The sequence below is a fragment of the Mastacembelus armatus genome, chromosome 3 (assembly GCF_900324485.2).
Source record: "Mastacembelus armatus chromosome 3, fMasArm1.2, whole genome shotgun sequence".
NCBI classification, from domain to species: domain Eukaryota; kingdom Metazoa; phylum Chordata; class Actinopteri; order Synbranchiformes; family Mastacembelidae; genus Mastacembelus; species Mastacembelus armatus.
The window spans coordinates 1,625,485-1,651,676 of record NC_046635.1 but is presented as its reverse complement, the minus strand read 5'-3'; the positions used below and the strand labels follow the sequence as shown (position 1 = coordinate 1,651,676).

Below are 26,192 nucleotides of genomic sequence, written 5' to 3'. Positions count from 1 at the left end.
ATGTTTCTAAACATCTGTGGTTAATAAACAGTGTGCTTAAAAGTTTATTTATTTAACACAACAAAATCATGATGCATCTTATATGCTGAATAAACAAATGGACAGAGAGGAAAACCGAACCATCTGAACCAATCTGTTACTTGCAATTATCTTTAAATCAATTCCAGAAGCAACTTTACCATGTTTTACTTGTTAATATAAGAGTGACCTCTAATTAAATACAGTGGCAGAGCTACTGCTGGGCAGTGAAGGTAAAATCTAAGAGCTGCAGGATACACAACTGTAAGACCTGATAAATCCAGCTTGCTTTATTGATTTTATTCAGATGAATTTTGCTGTAAACCAACTTCACAAATTGTTATCCAGCTAATATTCAAGCAGCTGCTGCACAGACGTACATCAGCTGCCTGTAAATTCTCCCACTGATTTTGTGATGATGAGTTAAAATTTCGGGGGGGGGTTGTTGATAAACCATCACTAGAGATTTAACCCCTTTAACTGTACATTGCAGCTGTGAAGTTGTTATCTGCTATAGTTGTGATAATGTATGTGTGTGTGTGTAGCATCCCACCAACCCTGCAGATCAGTCGAGTTCATGTGCAGCAGTGGGATGTGCATCAATGCTGGCTGGAGGTGTGACGGCGAGTTTGACTGTGACGACCGATCGGATGAGAAGAACTGCAGTGAGTCGCTGCTTTCATCATTTATCACGCACATCATCCATCATTCAGTCAAATCTCGTCACGGTGCTCTGCACACGGCTGTGTATCTCGAAATATGTTTACTGCTTTATCCCAGATTTATATTCATGTCGGTTTCAGTGATTTTTGTATATGACTTTTTTCTGACTTCTTGATGTAAAACCGAGGGAATCGCTCTGAATAGCGTCTGAATTCTTGTTTCTGTGTGTGTGTGTGTGTGCGTCTCTGCAGCCACGTCCATGTGCACAGCCGACCAGTTCCGCTGTGGAACCGGACGGTGCGTCCGGTTGTCATGGAGATGTGACGGTGAAGATGATTGCGTGGATCGCAGCGATGAAGAGGGCTGTGAGAAAACTGGTAATGCTTTTCGTCTTGTTTTCAGAAGCTAAATATAAAACCAGCGTTAACTTGTAGTCATGGCAGCAGCTCAGACCAGGACTCCTCTACTGACAAACATTTGGTTTTCAAGATTGATCAGTTTTTCACTTCTTCCAATGATTGAGACTGATCAGTGGTTCCAAATCATTTCATGTGAACCTGCTGAGCCATATCTCTTATTTATTTTTAGTGTTTTATTTTCCACGTTTGATTTAGATCCACTGTCCTGTCTGCACAGTGTCAACTAATCAAAGGTTTTGCATCATTTGTACATTTTACTGTAGTTCAGCCTGAACCTTTTATGACTCTTTGCATACACAGGGACTTTTATGAGACTTTCAAACAAGCTGATAGTCAACAGTCACACGTGGTGTTGGACTCATCGGTGGGTCCAGCGTGGGAGGAGAGGTTAATGAAAATCCCCCCAAAAAACACTCTAGCTCTCTTAATAAATGTCGGCAACGCACTTAAAGATAAAACTACTTTTTAGATGATGTCATGAACGAGTGATATTTTGTTGAGTAGGAGGATAAAGTTGTTGCTATAAATAAACTATCTGTGTGTGGGACAGATGTAAGAGGAGGAGAGTGTGGAGACAGTTAATGTAGACTGGATATTGGACTAAAATGGAGTCTGTGAAACTCTGAAGGACATTATTTTTGCAAACTCAGGATCTCTTAATATAATAACCTCATAGGAATGTCGTTGGCTAATCCTGAGATTTAAATGTCTGTGTCAGTGTACCCTGATCAAAAAAGTCATGTAACTACTGCACACAAAGATCTACAGAAATACGACCGGAGATATTTAATGGATACATGCTTCAGTTTGGCAGATCTTTGTTGTCTTATGGGGAATATCGTCATGTTTTCCCACAGAGAGCCCTCCATGTGCTCCTGATCAGTTCCAATGTGGGAATGGACGCTGTATTGGTCAGAGGAAGGTGTGCAATGAAGTCAACGACTGCGGAGATGGAACTGACGAAAACCCACACCATGACTGCCGTGAGTAGATCAGTATCTGTGCAGCACTTTTTAAAAGTTTGTCCTTTGGAGGTAACTTGCTTTAAATCGATGCCACAACAGTTTGTTTAGTAGGTAAATAATAGTAATAAGCAGTAAAAGCTGATAGAGAATAGTAAGTGTTGTGGAAAAGGACATAAACTACACGTTGCACTGGCTTGTCCTGTATTTAGAATAATTACAAATGCGACCTATACAACAAAGCGACTTGTATGTTTGTTTTCTAAAACGCTAAAAGCGAATTATATTTTAGTCTAGAAAACACAGTAAATAAATTCAGTACATTTCATTATACTATTTTTCAACATTTCACTGTAATGTTCGGCTTTAATTGAAAGGTCAAAGAGGTTTAAGAGGCCATGAAAATCTCCATAAAGCTAAAACCTAGTTAACCTATCCAAGTGTTGGTCAAGGTGGAATCTAGGAGTTAGATTTCTTTCCTGGATGACACTGACCAACATCACCATCTTTACCATCCAGCCAAAAATATTTCAAGGCTCAACACCAGATGAATCAGATTCTCTTTACAGTGTGTGTGGTTTTATTTATACTGATTCAGCATGCGGTGTTTATGCTCCTGTCATTTTTCCATGTGGTGTGCAGGTCCACACTCCAGCAAGGGCAACTGTAACCAGAATAACGGTGGCTGCTCCCAGAAGTGTCAGATGGTCAGAGGACTGGTCCAGTGCACCTGTCACACTGGATACCGACTGATGGACGACAGCAAAGCATGCCAGGGTACCACCGTGTGTTCGTGTGTTCGTGTGTGCGTGTGTGTCTGTGTGTGTGTTCTCATGAGTGTGCTTGTGCTTTACCATCTGAAATAAAATGCCTGCATTGAAAGTGAGTGATCAGGCTGTAAGGTGTTAATATTCATGACCTCTGCAGAGTCTGACATTTGGTCAGTTGCTCAGTTATTTTGTGTTACATGTGATATGTGTCACTGACATTACTGTAAAATGTTTTTCCCTGTGCTGCTATGCTACTCATCTCTGCCACTTGGCATATTATGTGTGCATTCCTTGTATGACTCCAAGTGGGTCTATAGGAAACAGGGAACATAAGGAACATATGAAGAAGTCGGCATATTTAAACCTACTGCCAACTCATATTAGGAATCAAGAGGGAAAGAACCAAACAAGCAGGATTTGGGAAACAAAATATTGCAAAGGAGCAACTGCTACACTAAATATGACCAGGCCTGTGTTTGGTGTGGTGTTTGTCTTTATGTTTACAGGTTATATCCTGAAAGTTTGAAAAGATTTGCCCTTGATTTCATAACAGGTTTAACTTTAAGATGAAAAGTAGGGATGTTGTGTATGGTTTATATTTCTGCCACAAAAGTTTATTTGCCAGAATTGTAACACTCATAAAGACATTTCTACTAGATATGTGTTTCCATGTTCTTGGACAGGAACATAACATTAAAGGAAATCCGGTATTTTAAAAGTGTGAATTAGTTTTTCACCTTCCAGCCACCTTTGTGCGTTTTGTGTTTTAAATTCATTCTGAACTCTGCGGGAGATTGACGCCGATACATCTGTCCCGCCCTTTGTGTCTCCTGCGTCTGTGGTCTGTTACAGATGTGGACGAGTGTGCTGAAGAAGGCTATTGCAGCCAGGGCTGTACCAACACAGAGGGGGGGTTCCAGTGCTGGTGCGTTCAGGGCTATGAGCTACGACCTGACAAACGCAGCTGCAAAGCTCTGGGTAAGAACCGTTGTATGTTGTTTCAGCCTTGACATGTGACCACAGAGCCTGGACATGGTTTGACCTACAATAAAAATACTGGTTGCATAGTGTTTATACTTGCCTCAGCAGTATCTGTGTCCAGTTGTCTGCTCTGGGATGCACAATACGTTTGACTTATTTATAGTCCCTGAATTGGATTTAGATGTGCACCAGCAGAGACAGAGTTCAGAGTTTGTACAGTAGTCCGTTAAATCTGTTACGTACCAAGACCAGGACTGTTTCTTAAGCAAGAACTTTACCTCCTGTGAGATTAATGCTTCATGTTATTAAAAGTGAGCATCAGTCCTAAGTCAAACTCTTTGGTCTTTTCTGTTACTTTCTTTCACTTCATGTCTTACCTTCTTACTGTTTCACTTTCCACATCATCAATTCACATCTTCTCCATCCCCGTCTGTCTTTCTGTCCTTCTTCAGGTCCTGAGCCAGTGTTGCTGTTCGCCAACCGTATCGACATCCGTCAGGTCTTGCCACATCGATCTGAATACACGCTGCTGCTCAACAACCTGGAGAACGCCATTGCCCTGGACTTTCACCACAGCCTCAAACTGGTCTTTTGGTCAGATGTGACACTGGACCGCATCATGAGGGCCAACCTCAATGGCTCCAACGTGGAGGAGGTTGTCTCCACTGGTCTGGAGAGCCCAGGTGGGAACAGCAGAGGACACTGGTTTAGCTGTAGGACAGCAGACCCATTTATCCAGTTCATTCAACTCTGTTTCTCTGTGTCCAGCTATACTTTGCTCTCCCTTACATCATCCATCACCTGGTTCATAATGTAAAGTAATCAGAAGGTTCAACAGTGTGTCGTCAGTGCTGTCTCATTTTCTTGCTTCTTGCTTTTTTATTTTCAGTCTCCTTGTTTTTTTTTTCTTTTCACACTTTTTCTTTATTGCTCTCTTTCTTTTGACTCTCTCACTCAGTATCACTGTTGCTCTGTTTTAGCTTCTTAGTTTTTTCTCCAATATATTTCAGTACATACTATTATAACTTTATTTCCCTCTGCCACTTTATATCTGTGATTCTTGTCATGGTAATGCATGTACATAATGAGAGTAAAGTAAATAGCAGATGTGATAAATACATAAAAAGCATTTATACTTTCAGATATGAAGAGAATGAGTCAGCTGGTTGCACATAACACTCAAAGAAACACCTCAACAGGAAACATCCAGTTGTCATTGTGTGGTTACCAGGCACCAGCAGAAAATGTCAAACTTCCTTTAAGTAGAACAAGAAAAAGAAAAACTTTCTTCCCTTTTCTCTCTTTCCTCCCTCTCAAGCGTGCTCTTTTTTTGGCAGCGTGACAACATTGCCTCGCTAAAACATTTCCAAAAATCTCATCACCAACAAGTAAACAATTATCAGGCAGAGAAACTTCATAAAAAGTAAGACGTGATAACACAAGATGTTTTTTTTTCTCTGCGTCAGGTGGACTGGCCATAGACTGGATCCATGACAAGTTGTACTGGACGGACTCGGGGACCTCCCGTATCGAGGTAGCCAACCTGGATGGGACACATCGCAAAGTGTTGTTATGGCAGAATATGGAGAAGCCCCGAGCCATTGCTCTGCATCCCATAGAAGGGTATGAGTCCGAACACACACACACACACACACACACACACACACACACACACACAATCTGTGCACCACAATTCACTGCTGATGGTTTCAAATCTACAGTACAAATATATATATATATATATATATATTTATATGTATCCCCCCTGGATGTGTCCCACTTGTATTTTAGCAGCAGAACAGGGATTAAAGTTTGGCAGCACAGCAGTGCCCACAGGCGAGTATCTGAGTGGAACAAGTATTTCATGAGGAAACCACTAAGCATGTGTTTCTCCCCATATGCTACAGCAGCAGGAGAGAGTTTTGCATCAGACCCCAGAGAAATTTAAAACTAGAAAAAATTCATTCAGCTTATTAAGTTGCTCATTTACATGGGATAATTGAAAAGTATTAAAAAAAAAAAAGTATCTCTATCCTCTGAGGCTGGTCAGAAAGAACAGATTGAGTGGTGATAAAGAGGACATGAATGCGCTTGATAAATGAGATTTTTAGTTTAAGCAGACATCTATTGTGTCTGAAATCCTGACAAAAACCCATGAAGCCGTCGTCTTTAGAGAACACCTGAGGATCACGTCGTTCTGCACATAGAGCTTCAGTCCTGCAGGTGTAACAAGTAACCTAATCATCACTGAGCTGTGCCCCATTTCCTTCCTCAGTAAGATCTACTGGACAGACTGGGGAAACACACCTCGCATTGAGTACGCCAACATGGATGGCTCAAACCGGCGGGTCATTGCGGACACACACCTATTCTGGCCCAACGGCCTAACCATTGACTATGCTGGCCGCCGCATGTACTGGGTGGATGCCAAACACCATGTCATTGAGAGGGCTGACCTGGACGGACGCAATCGCAAGGCCGTCATCAGCCAAGGTAAGCTCCTACCTGCTTTCTCTCTCTTCTTGATCTGTGCATTAATTAGAACTGATTCAGTGTCATGTTTAACTGCAGACACGTTCAATTAAGCAGAAAGAATGACAAGAACTGTAATAATGTTCCCTGATTGTTAAAGATTAGTCAGCAGTGGGATCTTCAACAGGAAACAAGAAGAATCACAGAATATCTCATTATGACAAGCAAGATCGTCAAAAAAGTAACGTGGTTTGTGCTTTTAATGTTAGAATCAGGAACCAGTAAGTAGATTTTGATCAAATGTAAACATGCCCCATCATTTTCTGATTGTTTAAGCCTCAGAAACAAGAGGTGTGATGTACTGAGGTCTGGCGTTTGTTTACATTCCTCTCTGGGACTTGTATATTGACTTACCCTAACCTTAACCAAACCATAACCAATACTTTCCCTTAACTTAAACCAAGTCGTCACCCTAAACGTCAGTGATTTACATGGTTGGGGCCAGCATCTGGTCCCCACATTGTTAGTATGTAAACAGGCTTTTGTCCCTACATTATGACTAAATCCAGGCACACACACACACACACACACACACACACACACACACACACACACACACACACACCCTCACACACGTAGTGCAGGGGATAGATGTAGGATGTAACACACTTCAGTACACCACATACAGTTAATTCATTCCACATGTTCAAAGAGTGTATAGATGTCCTTACTGACACACACACACACACACACACACACACACACACACACACACACACACACACACACACACACATGCCATAAATGAAAAAATAAAGCTGCTCTTTATGCTGCAGGTTCCTCCAGTGAAGCCTGAGCTCGTCTTTGTGTCTGTGTGTGTGCTCATTAAAGGTAGCGATGTGGCATTTACAGATGTAAAGAGACATATTTCTTATCCGTCACACACACACACACACACACACGCTGGTCTGCTTTGGTCTGCTGTTCTCATTGTGCAGTAACATTTGTTTTTCTGAGATTTTGGCTGATAGTTTTTGTTGTTTCCTGCTGTGTCTGTATTTTACTCCTCATGTTTCTCAGTCAGCAAACCAGCAGGGCACCCTGATAACTGTTGGTTGGTGATGTGATGATTTTAATTAATGGCGAACAATAAAACGGCAGCAGACCGTGTTGTTGTGCTGGTTCAAGAGGGACAGAATCTGGGCAAGGACAAAAACACCTAAAGGCAGTTTGACAGCAGTCAGTAATAGTCTTTCAAATGAATACAGTTGGCTTTGCATTGATGTATTGTAGTGAATGAGCAACGCAAGTCCTTCATGCCCCTCTGTAAAAGTGTAGTTAAAGTGCTCCTAACAGAATGCATGACTCCAGGGGGAGTCCTGTCTTGGAAGAAAGAAACGGGGCAAAGAATCGGAGGTTACCTGTTTACACCTGTGGGACAGTGGAATCACCAGACAGAAAGCCCAAAAGTCAAATGGGCGTTTTCAAGGTCAAGAAACAGTTTGCAGTGGTTACAAAAGGCAGTTCTGTGATTCGTGAGTGTTAAATTGTGCAACGTGAGCAGAGGTCTCAGCTTACAGTCGCTTTTTTTTTTATTATGAAGTGAAAAACAGAGTATGTGAGCACATCAGTGGCAATCAAGATATTTAAGAGTGTAAAAAGTGAGAGGGACAGGGGAAATATTTGAGGAGTGTGTGTGTGTGTGTGTGTGTGTGTGTGTGTGTGTGTGTGTGTCCTATGAGTGTGCCTTAATGGTGTGTGCTCTGGGGATAAAAGGCTGTAATTGGCCCTGTCCTTCCTCCAAGCCTCTGTTTGCTCAGACAACACAAAAGAAAAGTGTGCATGTGCATGTGCATGGTTACATTTCTGCCACTGTGCCCAGGAATGTGAACGAGTGTGTATCTTTCCTACACCTATGATTCTGTGTGTGTGTGTGTGTGTGTGTGTGTGTGTGTGTGTGTGTGTGTGTGTGTGTGTGTGTGCGTGCGTGCGTGTGTGCGTGCGTGTGTGTGTGTGAAGACAAATGCAGTACAGTTCAGTGATGTTGTCTGCTGCATGACAATGCTGTGGTTGTCCAGTCAGTCCTATAGGAAGTACTGAAAACAGACAAATGAACCATTGCCCCCTTGGGGACAACAGCTCTTAAGATAATATCTAAAAGTTTTACTAAGATATTGCCTGGGATAATAATCAGTGAACTAGACAGTGGGATCATAAAACACATGGTGTTAATCCTTGTCATTGATGGAAAATGGCCAACTAGACAGAGATATCACCGAAATATGTTCCTCATGGGTGGTGCTAGAGGAAAACTTATGTCCAGAGTGGAACAGGTCCTTCCCCTGGGAAGCATGAATGCACCAGTTTACATTTAAGTATTTGGTCTGATGGTGAAGTTACAGTTGCCGTTCACATCACGTCACAATATTTAAAGGAGGAGCGTGATTCAAGCAGGAAGATGCACAGAAAGATACCCACTACTAACTTTCCTTATAATGCACTTTAGTAACGCAGTGTTCTCTCCAGCCTGATGTTGTGCTGCCGATAGCGTGCGGATAGTTTGATGGATTCAGTTAAGGCGTGACAGGAGTGGGAGGTGCACTTGTAGGTTAAAAAGGACATTGCTGTGAAGTCTTGGTGGAGCGTTTTATGTCCCGTCTGCCTGCAGCTGCTCCTCCATCTGGGGGAGGGAGGGAGGGAGGGGTGGGGTGGGGTGGGGTGGATGCAGAGATGACAGGGAAGAAGGTGACCATATCAAGACCAGACACCTCTGTACCTACTGATGATTCAGCGGGAGGGGGGGGACAGGGTATATTGTATCGCTGTCTCCCTCATGTTAGATAAGATGAGAAAATACACACACTCAGCTGGTATCACCTCACACACACCTGGACACGTCTGAAGCACAGTGGTCTTATATGAAGCAGCAGCACATTTAGGTCCAAATCAATAAATTTAATAATCAAACCCACGTTTTCAGTCAGAAAAAACCAAGATAAGTACTGAAGCTGAAATTTGAACGCAGTCCGTGATCAAGCTGTGTGATAATAACACTGTGTGCTAATATCTCTAGCATTCCTGTGCTGTGGTTTATCACCCAACATTTCCTGACACTCATATACTTCTAATGACTTAGAATCTGTTTCTAATTTGTAGCAGAGATTTTAGGTGGAGGAAACATTATTTAAAGGCAAAGTTGATGTAAGAGGGTGTTTTTTCATCAACACTGATGGAAGCCTGTTCACCCAGACCACATGGCCATTCAGCAAATAGTGAGCTGCAAATAAAACGTACAAATAACATATAAATAGATTAAAATAATAAAAACCTACTCTGATTCTAGTGGCTCATTATCATTCTGGTCTGCCTCCACTTTTACCCATTTACCACTTGACATTTACGCTGTGCTGTAAAACACTGTCATTAAATGAGCAATGCTGTTTTTAAAAGCCCTGCACCAGCGCGCTCACCACGCCACTACCACAACCACCACCGTGCCTGTGTGTAGCAGCAGAAATCACTTTTTCCATCCATTCAGCGTTCTCATCCGACGGGCTGTGCAGCTACTTCACTGGAGGAGGATTAAGCTGGAGAGGGAGAGAGAATAATAATTTGGATGAGTGAGCAGATGTTCCCATCGGAGACGAGGCCAAGGTTCCACTGATATGGACACCGGCCAACAATTTGCACTTAAAGCCCTGATACAGTTTTTATCTAGCCAACTTTTTGAAGTGAAACTTATTTAGTTACTGTAAACAGTTGGGTTTTACGTGAGCATATTATCTTTCAATCTATCTTTCAATCTCTTTTGTAGTGTCTGTGTTTTTCACGTGTTCTAGTTACTTGTTTGAAGTGGGAAGGGGCTCTGTGAGGCAAAGGGACTTCAGCTATACACATCTGGCTTCATCTTTGATTATTGCTCATTTAGTCAAAAAACGCCTATGGCATCCTGTACTAAAATCTTAAGCCAACCACACCAATAGAAAAAAATCCTAAATGTTTTTCACCAAACCATTTTACTTTTTAAGATGAAAAATGTCTTGAAGATCCTAACAATCCCTTGTTAAACCTAAATGTCTAAGTCTTTCTTTCAATTTGAACAATTATATTGTATATATATCTTGTTAGTAGTCACACTCACATTCATTCCTATGGGCAATTTAGAGTCACCAGTCAACCTAACCCCAACCTGCATGTCTTTGGGCTGTGGGAGGAAGCTGGAACAACATGCAAACTCCACTCCCAGAGGTCCCTGGTCAGCCTGTACAATATTAGCATTTATTTGTAAATTAAGATGAGAACTGTCCGGGAATCTGCCCAGTAATTGCATATTGTGTAGCTCTGATCTGGATTAAGCTTCACTCTTGATCTTGCCTTCATATTCTCGATGGAAAAGTCACATTACCTCAGGAAACCAATGGAGATGCTCTGGCCACAGCTAAAACAGCTACAAGCCGATGAGAGGCAGAGTAATTGAAAGCAGTTCTAAAAGGGGACGACATGACATCAGCCAAGACCACAATGCCGAATGGGAGGATGTTTGGAGAGTGTTTTTGGAACAAGCCAAATGCAAAATTTGTTCTGTCCTTCAAATCTCCACATGAACTTTGCAGAACCAATATTAAAAGCATGTCGTATTTATTGTCTGTTTGCTTTGATGACCAACCTCCCTCAAAAAAAGCAGCTAGTTGTTTTAATGAAAAATGTATTTGGCCTGAAAGGCTTCAGTTAACGTCTCTCTTTCTGAACTCTCCTCATCGCTCTCCGTTCAGGCCTGCCCCACCCTTTTGCCATCACGGTGTTTGAGGACAGCCTCTACTGGACCGACTGGCACACCAAGAGCATCAACAGCGCCAACAAATTTACTGGCAAGAACCAGGAGATTATCCGCAACAAGCTGCACTTCCCCATGGACATCCACACCCTGCACCCCCAGAGGCAGCCCGCAGGTCGGTACACAGCTGCATCAGAAGCTAAATGCTGCTAAATATGTCACTCTAAATAATCAGAGGAGTCAACAGCGGCTGGATGAAAAGTGTGAAGTCATAATGCTGTAGAACCCCATTTTTCTAAAGAACTCGCTGTTCTCTGTTTTCAGTGTGTGGTATCAAAGGTTCTGTTGTTGATATTAGAAAAAAGCTCACTAAAGTCACAGAATGTGCCTGCCCTTGTTTGAGTGGGTAACATACAACAGACAGTGACATACAGTGTTTGGACATAGGGCAGTGCAGAGATATTATATTGTGCGTAACTTCAGCTCCAGTTAAACTAATGACATAAAAGTTGTGTGCTCCATTCATGGAGCCTTGTTGCTCCTTATATGGTTATTTGTTTGCCCACATCCCTTCAAAATCTGTTTTGGATTCAGAACAATGGGCCCATTTTTGAAAACATCCATGTTTGCAGCCTGAAGCAGCAGAAGAGGAGGTGGGAGAACAAAATGCTGAACAACAAGACATCAAACAGAAAGTCAACATAAGGGGGATGCTGTTGAGGACAGACGTGGAAAATAGGAACCTTCTCTAAGGGTGTACTTGCACACAGAAGTGAGAACCTTTCACCCACAGAGGCAAACCCAGAAATGATTGAAGGTGTTACAGACCCTGTGGTGTTGAGGTGTTTTTATCAGCATCATAGCAAAGACTTGTGTTCTTTGCTAACAAGTCATGTTGAACTTGAGTTCTGGCCAAAATAAAGTTTTGGTTATCACGCTGATAAAAAGTGGAACAGTCTGACGTGAATATAAACTGTGAGCTGTGTTGGCAGAGAGACATCAGGCACTTTTCTTTTTGTTTTGTCAAGATCCAGTGAGTAATGTCACGAACAGCTTATTACAGTTATTTGATCTTTACTGTATTGCTTCCTAGTTACATTTTACCTTGCCTCACCGTACCCTACCAAGCAGAGGTTGTGCTTCTGTGAGCAAACTGTTAAAAAAAAAAAATAGGAATGATGGTTAAAACTTATGAGAAGCAAACTCAAGTTGCAGAGGGTTTGGGTAGAGAGCGGACAGAAAACGTGAACAACACAAAACAACATAAATCATACGCTGAGCTGTGTCTCCTGTAGGTGGCAGGAACCGCTGTGGCGCCAACAACGGAGGCTGCAGCCACCTGTGTCTCCCCAGCAATAAGACGTACACCTGTGCCTGTCCCACTGGCTTCAAGAAGGTGGACCACTACAACTGTGCCACTGGTGAGTCCCTTAACACCAGTCAACACTGTTGATATGAGTCATAATAATCAATGCCAATAACAGTTTGTCACTTGACAGTTACTGATTACATTAACAGGATGTGTTTTTATGTAGTGGTCACTACGTGAGACCCACGATCATATTCGTGACTTATTGATTGAACAAGTTGATTGGAAAAGGGCTATTGAGATTATCAATAAACATCTGAATTGTCATATTTGGTTTTCTGCCATATGAACTCAACCTTTCCTGTTAAAGAGTAAATAAATAAAAATCCTCTAGTTGAAGTGACGACTAACAGTCAGTCAGTGTTTAGAAGCTAAAAAGGGGGAAAAATGATTTTGTGCCATGCAGTTAATTTTCCTGATCAGCCTTGCAGTCAACTCGTAAGTTCCTCGTTTGCACGCAGAGGATTAAAGACATGTTAAAGTTAAATTACATGTTATGTTCCACTGCAGCTGAACCTAATTCTCTAATTCTCAAAGCTCTTTTGAAATGTTCAAACTGTTTTCTCTAATATGTGGCAGTTGACCATCGTGCTATATAATTATTTGACAGCACACACCTTTTAATCCCTGTAATCCCCCTTTCCTTATCATCATTCTAGATAATTGTGGCACAGGAGGATTTTTATGATTTCAGTCAGTCACTTAGTTTGGATTTGCCCTTTAAGGGCTACCAGTTGTCTGTGTGATAGTGCTGCTTTGCTGTGTTCACGTTTTATCCCACTGTTAAACCTAGAAGACTGACAGAAGACCTTTGGTCTTTAATCAGGTCTTGACAAGTTCCTGCTTTTTGCCCGAAGGACGGACATCCGACGAATCAGCTTCGATACAGAGGACATGTCTGATGATGTCATCCCTCTGGCTGACGTGCGCAATGCCGTGGCCCTGGACTGGGACGCCAAGGATGGTTACATCTACTGGACAGACGTCACCACCGACTCGATCAACAGAGCGCTGTGGGATGGCACCAAGCAGGAGGTCAGTGCCGTCGGCTTGTAGCTGTTAAGTTGTGGCAGAAAGCAGCACTCGTTTCTCATCACCTGTACCTTAGACTTACCGGAGGCGTGCAGCAGAAGAAGACAGGATTTCTGTTTGTGCAGTGCTGCCATCTACTGGATCTCATGTGGAAATGCCTCTGTAGAGGATACAGTAGAGTTTAGGCCTGTACCAGGCACAGATGAAACAAAAAGACACTGACAGATAATTCTCAGTTATTTTCACGAGAAAGGATCAGTTTACAAATAGAAGAATAAAATCTAAGAAAATAATTTGAACAAAGCAACAGAAAACTGCAACAATAATGCAAGAAGTCATTTCTCTCGGTCTAGTGGAACATGCAATAATGTAGTAATGTTGTAGTTTCATTTTACATTCATTAATGTTGGTGGTTGATTAGGATCATGGGATAATTTGGATCTTGGTCCTCTGTCTCCAGGTGGTGGTGGACACCAGTCTGGAGAGCCCAGCAGGTTTGGCGATTGACTGGGTGACCAACAAGCTCTACTGGACCGATGCTGGTAAACATCTCACACATTCTCATGTATTTCTGCTGCATTATGTACAATCACCTGCATGACTTGGATTTCAAGCAGTCATGTCATGTCTTGCGATTCTCAGGTACGGATCGTATTGAAGTTTCAAATGCTGATGGAAGCATGCGGACTGTCCTGATATGGGAGAACCTGGACCGACCCAGAGACATCGTTGTCGACCCAATTGGAGGGTAACAATAAACGAAAATGTTTGAAAACTAACAAATAAGTCTGAACTTTAATTAGCACCCTCATTCGATCTCATACATGTTTTTCCTGCTGTATAGTTTCATGTATTGGACCGACTGGGGTGCCAACCCAAAGATTGAGCGTGCAGGAATGGACGCCTCCAATCGCATCGTCATCATCTTGTCCAATCTGACGTGGCCCAACGGGCTCGCCATCGACTACGAGACCAAACGCCTGTACTGGGCTGATGCTGGCATGAAAACTATTGAATTTGGCAACCTGGATGGTTCTGACCGACAGGTAAAAGTCTTAAGTTTAAAGATTTTATAATTTCATTTTTATCTTCACTGAGAAATTATTTTAAATTGCAGGAATAATGTATTTATTAGTAGAAATTAAATAAATTGATTATATTTGGCTGAGATTTGCTTTCTAGTGTTTCTGTTAATTTGGAGTCAACACATGTCAAGGAGTGTTTGCAGATCTCGCCAACCCTCTGCCTCTCATACAGGTTTTGATTGGCAGCCAGTTGCCTCACCCCTTTGGCCTGACTGTCCACGAGAACAAGTTGTACTGGACAGACTGGCAGTCCAAGAGCATCCAGAGCGCTGACAAGCTGACCGGCTTGGGACGACAGACACTGACTGAAAACCTGGAGAACCTTATGGACATTCACATGTTCCATCGACACCGTGAGACAGGTCTGTGTGCATCCACAGATCAAGACTGAAGCTGCACACATTTGTTTTATTATTTTTGGATTAGAAATTCCTGAAACAATAAGTATAAGGTTTATATGCCGACCGTAGCTGTAGTTTGAGAACCATGACATCCACATCAAATAAACAGTGTAGGAACTTTACCCATTTTTGATTGTCAATAGTTTAGAAACAGTCAAAATAGTCAGTTCAGAAATGAAGTGAACACCTTGAAAAGTATTTCACTTCATTTCATACACAATAAAAGCTCATAGTCATTATTTAATTTCAAATTCAATGTGCTGCAATACAGAGATAGAACAAACGTATATATACCTCCTTGTTGACTTATGTCGTCTCTTGTGACTGAGGCAAAAACTCTTGTGCTGTCACTTTCTGCTTCTTTGATTTTTACTACCATTTCTCTGGGCTCAGATCCAGTGTCTCTGCTAACACTGAGAGGATTACAGGTAATCTGATCCTAGATCAGTGGCTGAGCTGGCAGAGAGCCTCAGGCCTCATTCCAAACTGAAACCTCACTGATGTGTTGGACCACTTGAGCTCCCTGAAGGGTTTCACTGTCTTTATGCACGACATTGTCTGTTTCTGTGTTGTTTGTCCCTGTTTGTCCCATTTCTCGATGCTGACCCAGAAACTAGGATGGTGAATGACCTGAGTCTGTTTGTGTGTCTCAATCTGCAGTGCAAAACCCGTGTGGGGTGAATAATGGAGGCTGTAGCCATCTCTGCCTCCTGGCCCCTGCTCCCAAAGGCTCCAGCTGTGCCTGCCCCACTGGGATCAACCTGCAGGCGGATGGAAAGACCTGCATGTCTGGTACAAACACAGTTAACTGTCTTTACAGTGTTTTCACTGGTAGAATTTCAGTCCAATTTCGTGCTGGAGATGAACCAAAAATAAAAGCTAACATTAACTGTAACTTGTCTGCGTGGAGTTCAAAGGGGTTAATGTCAAAAACATTTGTTGTCAGGAAGACAAAAAGCATGTCATCTCTTTTGTACTCTGACCCGAAGGTGCTGTGATGTGTGTTGTGTGTGCAGGGATGAGCAGCTTTCTGATCTTTGCACGGAGAACAGACATCAGGATGGTTTCTCTGGATATCCCCTACTTTGCTGATGTGGTTTTGGCCGTCAATAGCTCCATGAAAAACACCATCGCTATTGGGGTCGATCCCAAAGAAGGTTTGTATGTCAGTGTTTTAAAATGCCTGTTTCCAGAAGACGGGCAATGCAGAGATGATGGCCTTACATGTGGTGCCTCTTGCAGGAAAGGTTTATTGGTCTGACAGTACACTGAAGAAGATCAGCAGAGCCGCCATCAATGGAACAGCTCATGAAGACATCGTATCTACAGGTGAGGAGCACGGTTTACATGTACTGTGCTGTTTAACTCTTCCCAGTCATGGTGACACTGCTTCATTTTTCTCTCTCTCTGCAGGGCTCATGACGACTGATGGTCTAGCGGTGGACGCTGTTGGCAGGAAGATCTACTGGACAGACACGGGAACCAACCGCATAGAGGTTGCCAACCTGGACGGTTCCATGAGGAAAGTTCTTATATGGCAGAACCTGGACAGTCCTCGAGCCATCGCCGTCTACCACGAAATGGGGTAAAGCAGCTAAAGCAAGATACGTTTTTATTTTTGGAGGATTTGGTGTAAATCTCCAATCTAGATCTTCCATTGTGAAATATTTTTTTGTCATTGTAACAGTGTGTTATCCTCAGGGATGGGAGTCTAGTTTGACTTACTAGAAAAAGGCTTTACTTTATATCAAAACTTCTCGCTCTTGTCTAAACCACATGTGTCACGTTTATTATTGTCATGACCAAGCACAGCATTATTTCAGTTTTCTGTCTGGGCTTTGACCTCTGCGTCCGTTCTCTTTTTCCTCTAAAGTTATATGTACTGGACAGACTGGGGAGAGCACGCTAAACTGGAGCGCTCAGCGATGGATGGATCGGACCGCGTGGTGCTCATCAGTAACAACCTCGGGTGGCCCAATGGCCTGGCCATCGACATGGCCGCCTCCCAGTTGCTGTGGGCTGATGCTCACACTGAGGTCAGTAGCGACTCCTCAAGTCACTTGAATACATTTTGTCCTCACATATCATAAATTGTAAAAGGACAAGAGTCCTGAATTGTGTTTTTTAAGGACTTGAATGTTGAATGTTGAACTGGAATTTAGGACAGTTATTCTACTGGACTTATTGTGTATAAGAAAAACAAAATCCTCAATTTAAATGCATGACGACATTCTGAAGTAATTTTGAATAATAATGTGCCAAATGAAAGGCATAAAACGATTACTGACTACAGGAGTGCAAGTAGGAACTGGTGGAGAAGTAAACATTAAATTATGGTAGTTGGCTAAAATATAAATGTGTGAAGAAAAAAACCATCGGACATTATGGAGTCATGGTGCTAATCCCTCTCATCTCTCTGCTCATCAACAGCGTATTGAGGCATCCGATCTGAATGGGCAGAATCGCCATACTCTTGTGACTCCAGTCCAGCATCCATATGGTTTAACCCTGCTGGGGTCCCATATTTACTGGACTGACTGGCAGAGCCGCAGCATCCAGCGAGCAGATAAAAACACTGGGGCCAACACCATCACGGTGCAAGCCAACCTGCCTGGCTTGATGGACATCCAGGCTGTGGACAGAGAAAAGCCGATGGGTGAGGATGAACTTTGACAAGCGCCGAGTTTCACTGTTTGGAGTGTATGGGCCTGTCTTCAATTTTAGCATCAATCTCTCTGTCTGCGGCCTCTTCAGGTTTTAATAAGTGTGGCAGGAGGAACGGGGGCTGCACCCACCTATGTCTGCCCCGTCCCAATGGCACGTCATGCGCCTGTCCCACTGGCATCTTGCTCAAAGGAGATGGCAGATCTTGCGATGACTCCCCAGAGACATACCTGTTGTTCTCCAACCGTGTCAGTGTGCGCAGAATATCCCTGGACACCAACGACCACACTGATGTCCATGTACCAATACCTGAGTTACACAACGTCATCTCGCTAGACTACGACAGTGTAGATGGAAAACTTTACTACACCGATGTCACCCTGGATGTTATAAGGTGCAAACACAGCATTTACATGCAAGAGACACAGCTCTATCAATCTAGGTCAGTTGTTCTCTGTAGAGACTCTATCAAAAATAGAAACAAGTACAGATTCTGGATAACATCGTTGTTGCTGTGCCTAGACAAATAAAGTGTCTCTGTTATTTGACTGACAAGAAAAAAAGAATCAATATACACTTGTCAATACCAGAGAACAACAAAACAAACAAATCAACAAAAAGTCTGTGTTCACAGCATCTCTCAGTATTATTGTTTTATTTGACTTTCATCAGCCCTGTGTCATTAAACTTTTATGTAGACGTGCAAACCTCGATGGCAGCGGCATGGAGACGGTGATCAGTCAGGGCCTGAAGACCACAGATGGCCTGGCTGTAGACTGGGTGGCCAGGAACATGTACTGGACTGACACTGGGCGTAACACCATCGAGGTGGCCCGTCTGGATGGAACGAGCCGGAAAGTCCTGGTCAACAACAGTTTGGATGAACCCCGGGCCATCGCGGTATTCCCAAGCAAGGGGTAAGAGGGCAGAGTGAGCTTCACCCTTAAATTTGGACTTGGTTTTTGACTCACAGGCTGTTGACAGACATTTCTGTACCATTTTCTCTCATTTTGAGTTGTAAAATATGTGTTGAACCCAGATAATGAACCACACTGAAAATAGGCAGAAGAAAAAGCAGAATGGTAGCAGAAACATTTCTTTAAGTCTGTTTATTTTTACAATTCTGCCAAAGTTTCCTCACCAGTTCAGCTCATCTCTGCAGGTTCCTGTTCTGGACTGACTGGGGCCACATTGCAAAGATTGAACGATCTCACCTGGACGGCTCAGACCGAAAAGTCTTGATCAACACCGACCTGGGCTGGCCCAATGGTCTCACACTAGACTACAACACACGGAGGTCAGAGGGACAAGAATATCTATGGGGGAACTATCTGCATGGCTTTTTTCGATTGAAAATGCTAAATTTGCAGTGCTAGTAAATTGTTCCAAAACTGTAAAATGCTGAATGTCAGAATGTAAACATGCTAACATGCCACAATAGCAATGTGACAAGCGCAACACCTTTGTATTATACTGGGCGCGTACAGATAGCAATGTGTTCCTGAATTTGTGATATTTTCTGCAGGATCTTTTGGGTGGACGCTCACTTGGATAGGATCGAGAGCTCAGACCTGAACGGCAAACTGCGTCAGGTCCTTGTCAGCCCGGTGTCCCATCCGTTCGCCCTCACACAGGTATCCCCTGCTCTGCCTCGTGCTCAGCTTTCAGTCACTGAGCTGACCCTTCCTCCTGGCTGCCTCCACCGCTCACCTGTTCTCTTTCACTCATCGGCTTTCTCACTGTTTCTCGGTGGTTGTCCCTCCGTCCTCCAGTTCATGCTGAATCCATACGACTTAACCATTTCTTCTACTTCTCTTCCACTCTGACCCTCATTTTTCTTCCTCCTCTCTCTCTCCCCTTTCCCTTCCCTTTCTTCCTCCCATCCCCCTGCTCCTTGTCTGTGTTTTTCCTCTCCTCTCTTCTTTTTCCACGTTTCCCCAGTTGAAGCCGGTGTCCTCCCCTCTAACTCCTTTCTCCCGACTCTCGCAGCAAGACCGTTGGATCTACTGGACGGACTGGCAAACTAAGTCCATCCAGCGGGTGGACAAACACACCGGCCGTAACAAGGAAACTGTGCTGGCAAACGTGGAGGGCCTCATGGACATTATAGTGGTATCACCACACAGACAGACGGGTAAGGTGGCTTTTCTTCTGATATCTCCAGCTGTCCTGGGTGTGTACTAGGTTTTCCTAGTTTCCCTAGTTATAATAGTCAAGACAAGGCACCCAGAGGAAATTTGCATCTCAATTGGTCTCACATTTCTCTTTAAGAAGGCTTGATGGATGTTTTGTGTCAGAAGAGGCTGCAGGCATTGAGACTATTTCCTCTCCTGTCACTCAGGTACCAACCTCTGTGGGGTAAATAATGGTGGCTGCACTCACCTCTGCTTCGCTAAGACCAACAGTTTTGTGTGCGCCTGCCCTGATGAACCAGATGGGCGACCCTGCTCCACCAGTGAGTTACTGCTGTAGCTGTGCAGTGTTTACCTGACTGTAGTATGTGATAACATTTTGCTGTTCATCTGAAAACATCTTTGCATGTTTGAGACTAAATGCCAATAATAAGACATTTTCTTAGTAGGGTTATCTTGGCCAAAGTCATCATGGGTTAAAGTTTCAATGTGTAATATTTAAAGTTATCTATTATCAGAAATACAATATAGTATTCACAAATATATTGTCATTAGTGTGTAATCACCAGAAAATACCAACCGATGAATTCTCTTAATTAGAATGAGCCTTTTTAATCTACATAGGGAGCAGGTCTCCTTTCACGGAGGCAGCCATGTTGTGCCACCATGTTTCTACAGTAGCCCAGAATGGACAAACCAAACACTGGCTCTAGACAGGGAATCGCGTTTTGTTTTAAAGGTGACTGACGCTGTACCCTCATGGCTGGAAATGGGGGTTACAGTGGCAGCTTAGAGGGTTGCATTCTGCAATCTCACCACTAGATGCTGCTAAATCTCTCACATTTGAAATGTAGCGCCTTTATATCATATACTGACAAAGAAATAAAAGTAAAATCTTTACACAGCATGAGAACCAAATGACCAAAAGAAAATATCAATAAGATCAAAACTGAGCAAAACCACTGGTATGTATTTATTTATGTACTTTTCAGTTTCAGGTTATATCCCCACCTCTCCTGACAGAGGAACTACCAGCACTCCTGTCCCCAACAAGATCCCCAAACAAGCAACAGACAATCCACACAGGGGACCCTCACTGGTCAAGTATGTCTGTCAATTGAAATAGTAATTTGGAATTTCTTTTTTGGCATGATTAGTAGTTACCTTACTTACTCCAAAATATAATAAATAACTCTGGTCAACATACCACATAATTCTTACACATTATCCCAGAAAGAAACAGTACTAGACTTGAAAAAAACAAATTTCCTCACATTATAAGACACATGTTCCCAAAGGCATCACAGGGCTTTACCTTCAGTAAAAAAAAAAATATGTAATGGTTTTCACTTAAGTCATTTACAGCTATTCTTAAATTTGAGGATACTGTATTTTCTCAAGCTGTGTTTCTGTCTTATTTTTGCAGCTGCACTGACAAGAACATAAATGCAGAAGGTTGCATGAACAACGTGGTGACAGCTCCACATGGTCAGTATGTTAAACAGCTTCTGCACAGCAGTTTGCAGGCTGCGTATCAGCGAGAAGAGCAGCATATTTGTTTCAGTATATGGCCAGGATGTGCATAAATTAGGTCAAAGACTGGATCAACTGGTAGCTTAGTTCTGTGAGAAGTGTAAACGTACAACTTTTAGCAGCTTCTCTGCCAACGTCTAGTTTGTTTCACCAACTAAAACTGAGATATTGTGGTTTTATCTTGACTTGTAGCTGCTGGTTGTCATTTGCATCAAGTTTTGACTGGGGATTGTAGATTTTTCCTGAAAGCTCTGATACATCTGACTTTGCATAAATAAAAAAGAAAATTAAAAAAGTAGCAGAAAAAGCAACTAACATGGATGTTAAAGTAAGCTAAAAGCACAATGAGCCCTGTAGTGAGATGAAAATGGCTAACACAACAAACAGCTAAAACAAAATAGTATATACTGGGTTTGCTCTGTAAACATACCATCTTTAACACCGATGCCATCTCTTGTAGGAGAAGGACTTCATATCAGCTATGTGATTGGTGGAGTTCTGACTATCCTCGCTATTCTCATCCTCATTGCTGCTTTGATTATTTACAGGTCAGTTCCCAGCTTAACACTTATTTTCTTGCTCTATGATGGGTATAATTACCTCCTTAGGAGACGCAGTAAATAATTTTAATAATATTTCCATCCTGATTTTTATCAACAGACATAAAAAGTCAAAGTTTGCTGACCCTGGAGTGAGCAACCTGACCTACAGTAACCCCTCGTACCGAACGTCCACACAAGAGGTCAAGATCGAGGCATCGCAGAAGCCTCCAATATACAACCAGCTTCGATATAAGAAAGAGGTAATGTACAATGTGGACACTAAAGTTTTTGTTTAATAGATGAATGGATTGAATCTCAAACCATTATATTTTCAGAGAGCGATCACAGACTTGAAATATTGTAACGTGACAGCAGCAGGTCCAGACAGCAGCACTCATCTTTTCCTCCCCCTGTATCTCCCTCACTGCAGCTCTCTCATCCCTACAACTCCCTCTCTCCCTTTATCTTTTGACCTACTTGTCCCATGGAGAGGTAGTTGCACACAGCATGAGGAGTCGTGTCTTTTCCCTTCTGTTTTCTGACTTGTTATCCATTTCCTTGCTTTCTGTCATTTGTGTTGCATTTCACTGCATGTACTGCACTGTTCAGAATTAGTCTTTTCTCTCTGTGGTGAAGGTTTTATCTCTGTGATCAGCAGCATGTCATGTGTTTATTCTGTTCATCCGTGTTTTATAGATTTTGATGAAGGTGCTACCTACATCATCGTTAATCATAAATTACAGTATACACTTGCAGCACCTTAATCTGAGAGTAAAAAACTAACTCCAGAAGGAAGTGCAGTGTGACTAAAAGGAATCAACTTGCTGAGAATGGACTGTGTTTGAAGGTGATCTGGTTCTGGAGTGTTTACTTTAACAGAATGTGGGAATTTCTCCTTTAAACTGCTGGTATAGAGCCCATCACTCTGACTGAACTAATCATGTCTTGTTGTCCAGGGTGTTGTGGATGGAGGCTACAAGGAAAAGATCCGCATTGTGGAGGGTGTGTGTCTCCTGTCCAATGAGGAGCTTTACTGGGATGACCTAAAACAGATCAAGCCGTCCCGAGGTGGCCTGCATACTTGTATGCGTACAGACACCGTGTCCCTGCAGGCCAGCAGCGCCTCACTAGATGACGGCGAGACGGAGCAGCTCCTCCAAGAGGAAGCGTCCGAATGCTCTTCCATAACCACCCTGACCCCTTCAGCTATCACCCCGCAGCGCCACACCCAGCACAGCCTGCCCGACACCGGCTGGGCCTCCACACGCAAACCTTCCACCGAGAGCGAAGTGTGAGGGAGACCACCTGCCCTCTGTGCTTTATCTCAACCTCCATTACCTAAAACACATATACACACACTAGCTGGTACAAACACACAAAGGTTAAATAGGTACAGAAACTATTAGCAGTTGCATATGTAGAAGAACAGGACCTGGTTAGACACAGCTACGCTCCTGTAAACACAACTGCTGTCGGTGAACCACAAGCTTCGTCCTACATGTGTACACATTCACATGCAGTACAGTCCTTCAACAGTATCCTCAGTGCTACTGCCTTTAGGCAAAAAATTTTAAAAAACTAATTCGCATGCTGGAATAAGAAAGCAAAGACCTCTGGGGAGGAAGTGGAGACAGACACAGCAGTTTTCTGGAGCCTTTTAAAGGATGCAGACTCTCAATGAGACGAGCGCTTCTCTGTGTTCAGCGTCACTTTGTTTTTGTGGACTTTTTTTTTTTTTTTTGGACAAAGCTAAATGACATACTCCCTGGGCGATATAACCACGATGCTTTCTCTAATGCCACTCATGTCTTTATGAACTCTATTTATGAACGTTTTGTACTTGTAGAGTGGGTTTGCTGACTTTCAGAGAATGGCAAGTGTCGTGCTGAAAAGTTTGTGCTGCAGGACCGGGCATTCAAGAGTAGTAGTATTTATAACAGTGCCAAAGGGTGGGGCTTCAGAGTCCCCATGCTTCTTTCAGCATTTACACTTCAGTAGAAATATATCTAATTATGGATTGTTTGTCGCATTTACTGACTTACCCTCATCGGTGGGACACCTCGGTGATGACGTCTGCCTCTGATTTATTTTTTTACAGTTTCTAACGGGTCAAATAAGGACTTACTGTAGCTGATACTCTGTTGGTTGCATATGTCCATTCATCTCCTGCAAAAGTGTGTGTGTGTGCGCGTGTGTGTGTGTGCACGCGTGTGTGTGTGTTTTAAGCTGTAATTCAACCATAGTTGATGTTTGGCCATAGCAGAGGAAGTTGTGATGAAGTAACAGCCAAGTGCCAAACATTTTGTTCTTTTTCTTTCTTCAGCTGTGTATTTATTTTTCTCAGAGGTTTTAAAATGTACATGGCATTCTTTTAATGGCCACACAAATCACAGAAAAGCATATCTTCTCACTTACAACTTATTTTATTCAGCCCAGCAGGTATTATGTTTGTCAAGATATGTGTCTCAGATTTATTCTACCTGTGGTTTACTTTGGAACTCCTTCCTTATTCTGAGTGCTTCTTTCATTGTTCTTGTGAAGCATGCACTAGTCAGAGAGCAGGATGCAAGCCCCACCTTCTTCTCTGGCTAATATTAAATAATTTATTGGGAATTGTAGGAGTTCAGCAACTGTAGAGGAAAAGTAGAGCTTTACTTTAGTATTTCCTCTTAATAGAAACAGTTACATCCAGAAAGGACCCACATCAGTTATTTTTATATTTTCAAGCTCTTTGAATTTTTTTTTAATTCTACAACAATTTGTGTGCTCCAAAAATCTGCATATTAGACATACATTGTCATCACCAGTGTTTCCTCATTGACTCTATCACTGCCATTCTCCATTCATGTCATCCTTCATCTGTTTAGCTGTGATCTCAGCTAAGACGCCTTTGAAGCGTTTCAACCCTCACTGTCTATTGTTATAGCTCACCCAATTTGACCCACATTGTGGCTTTTGTGGGTGTTGTAGGGTTGGACTGGTGTTTGCTTAACTACAAATCTCAATGTGGTTTTAAATTAGAATTTCTTATTTCTGGAACATGGTCACAAAAGCTCTAGTTTCACTTTGGCTTTCTGTTGTAGTGGCAAGTTTCATATTCGAAAACATGGCACAAATATCTGCATGGCCAAACATTACTGGAGGTAAATGAGAAACTGTTCTTTTTGTAATTTGGGTTTTGATCCATCAACTCTAACTCGGTAACACTTGTACACTTGCAGTATCTGCCACAGTACAGTCTAACAAATGGATGATTTAGGAACACTGTGCGTGTCTGATCCCGTCGGACAGTGAGGGTTATAGTTTAGAAATATATAACTGACAACTTACTGAAAAACAAATTTAATGCAAGTAAAGATATTATGCATTGCTTTAACTTTAGAGTACCATTCTGCCTGTTGAAATATGGTACAAGGAACTACTATATTATTATATTGACCAATATATTGATTAGACTTCATAGAACCATGTATTTTGAAGTATCTGCTACAAGTTCAGCAACTTGCTGATTTGCTGCTAGACGAAGCACTGAGGCCAACGAAAGAGGGTCTTGGCAGCTACATATCTATGGTCTCTGACAGTTGGTTGACAGTAGATCTACGGAGAATCACAGCAACCCAGTTAACCAATCATCCCGGCTCACGGTCCTTCCAACTTTGCTGCAGGAATGCTAAAACTGTACAGATTTTATCATGTGGATGTAAGCAAACGTTTCTGTTGAAGATATTGCATTAAGTTGTATAGTCTTTTGTACAAAGGGATTTTTAGACTTGTATTACTTTTACTCACTGGAAAAGAACATTTTTTTGTTTTGTTTTTGCTGGATTATTTTAACCACTGTGTTTCTAAGCTTTGTAAATGATAGGGAAGATGCCAGTTATTTAATAGCGCTCTTTTATCTTATGAAATACTGGTTGCGTATAGCTGTTGTAAAGTTAACAAAAAGAGGTATTTATGATTTCTGTTTGGTTGTCACTTGATGTGTAAATATGAAAAGACTGTATATGTATTTCAATGGCAGTACTAACAAGCTGTGTTGTGTGATATAGTGAATTATCCCTTTGCTATCTTTTAATATAAAATCGCATTTGCATTTCAATGAAACATTTGGCTCACTCATCTATGCCCTTCCTGCTTTTATTCAGATGGCTTCCTCATCAGCTCACAATGATCATATAATGGCACCAGCGGAAGAAGCGAGGAGAGAAGAAGATGATGCAGTTAATTGCAGGCAAAACAAAAAGCATTTCATATAATCTGTGATAAGCATAACACCAATGTAAACAAGCACAAGGAAAAAGATTAGAGTAAAAACTTTTATTGTAGTAGTTGGTATTTTATGTTGGCTTTAAAACACACATACACACGCACAGTG

The 26,192-nt window shown here is 42.3% G+C and overlaps 1 protein-coding gene across 4 annotated transcripts in view; it reads left to right on the top strand.

The window, feature by feature from the left end:
* The window catches only part of lrp4 (low density lipoprotein receptor-related protein 4), a 95,610-nt gene extending 69,736 nt beyond the window's left edge, over positions 1 to 25,874 (top strand). The window contains exons 7-39 of one of the 4 annotated variants that reach the window (XM_026320224.1): positions 564 to 683; positions 933 to 1,058; positions 1,958 to 2,083; positions 2,705 to 2,839; positions 3,685 to 3,810; positions 4,266 to 4,496; positions 5,280 to 5,436; positions 6,089 to 6,306; positions 11,058 to 11,234; positions 12,355 to 12,480; positions 13,255 to 13,463; positions 13,921 to 14,002; positions 14,103 to 14,208; positions 14,305 to 14,506; positions 14,718 to 14,907; positions 15,607 to 15,738; positions 15,963 to 16,103; positions 16,189 to 16,275; positions 16,360 to 16,531; positions 16,820 to 16,982; positions 17,377 to 17,602; positions 17,701 to 18,004; positions 18,309 to 18,527; positions 18,773 to 18,907; positions 19,136 to 19,244; positions 19,552 to 19,744; positions 19,952 to 20,065; positions 20,735 to 20,846; positions 21,169 to 21,230; positions 21,736 to 21,823; positions 21,936 to 22,077; positions 22,248 to 22,309; positions 22,774 to 22,882. In XM_026320224.1, the coding sequence (XP_026176009.1) occupies positions 564 to 683; positions 933 to 1,058; positions 1,958 to 2,083; positions 2,705 to 2,839; positions 3,685 to 3,810; positions 4,266 to 4,496; positions 5,280 to 5,436; positions 6,089 to 6,306; positions 11,058 to 11,234; positions 12,355 to 12,480; positions 13,255 to 13,463; positions 13,921 to 14,002; positions 14,103 to 14,208; positions 14,305 to 14,506; positions 14,718 to 14,907; positions 15,607 to 15,738; positions 15,963 to 16,103; positions 16,189 to 16,275; positions 16,360 to 16,531; positions 16,820 to 16,982; positions 17,377 to 17,602; positions 17,701 to 18,004; positions 18,309 to 18,527; positions 18,773 to 18,907; positions 19,136 to 19,244; positions 19,552 to 19,744; positions 19,952 to 20,065; positions 20,735 to 20,846; positions 21,169 to 21,230; positions 21,736 to 21,823; positions 21,936 to 22,077; positions 22,248 to 22,289 (4,772 nt within the window). In that variant the 3' untranslated portion in view covers positions 22,290 to 22,309; positions 22,774 to 22,882. The other 3 variants (XM_026320223.1, XM_026320222.1, XM_026320225.1) reach the window with 3 other exon arrangements.
* Positions 25,875 to 26,192: the final 318 nt, after the last annotated feature.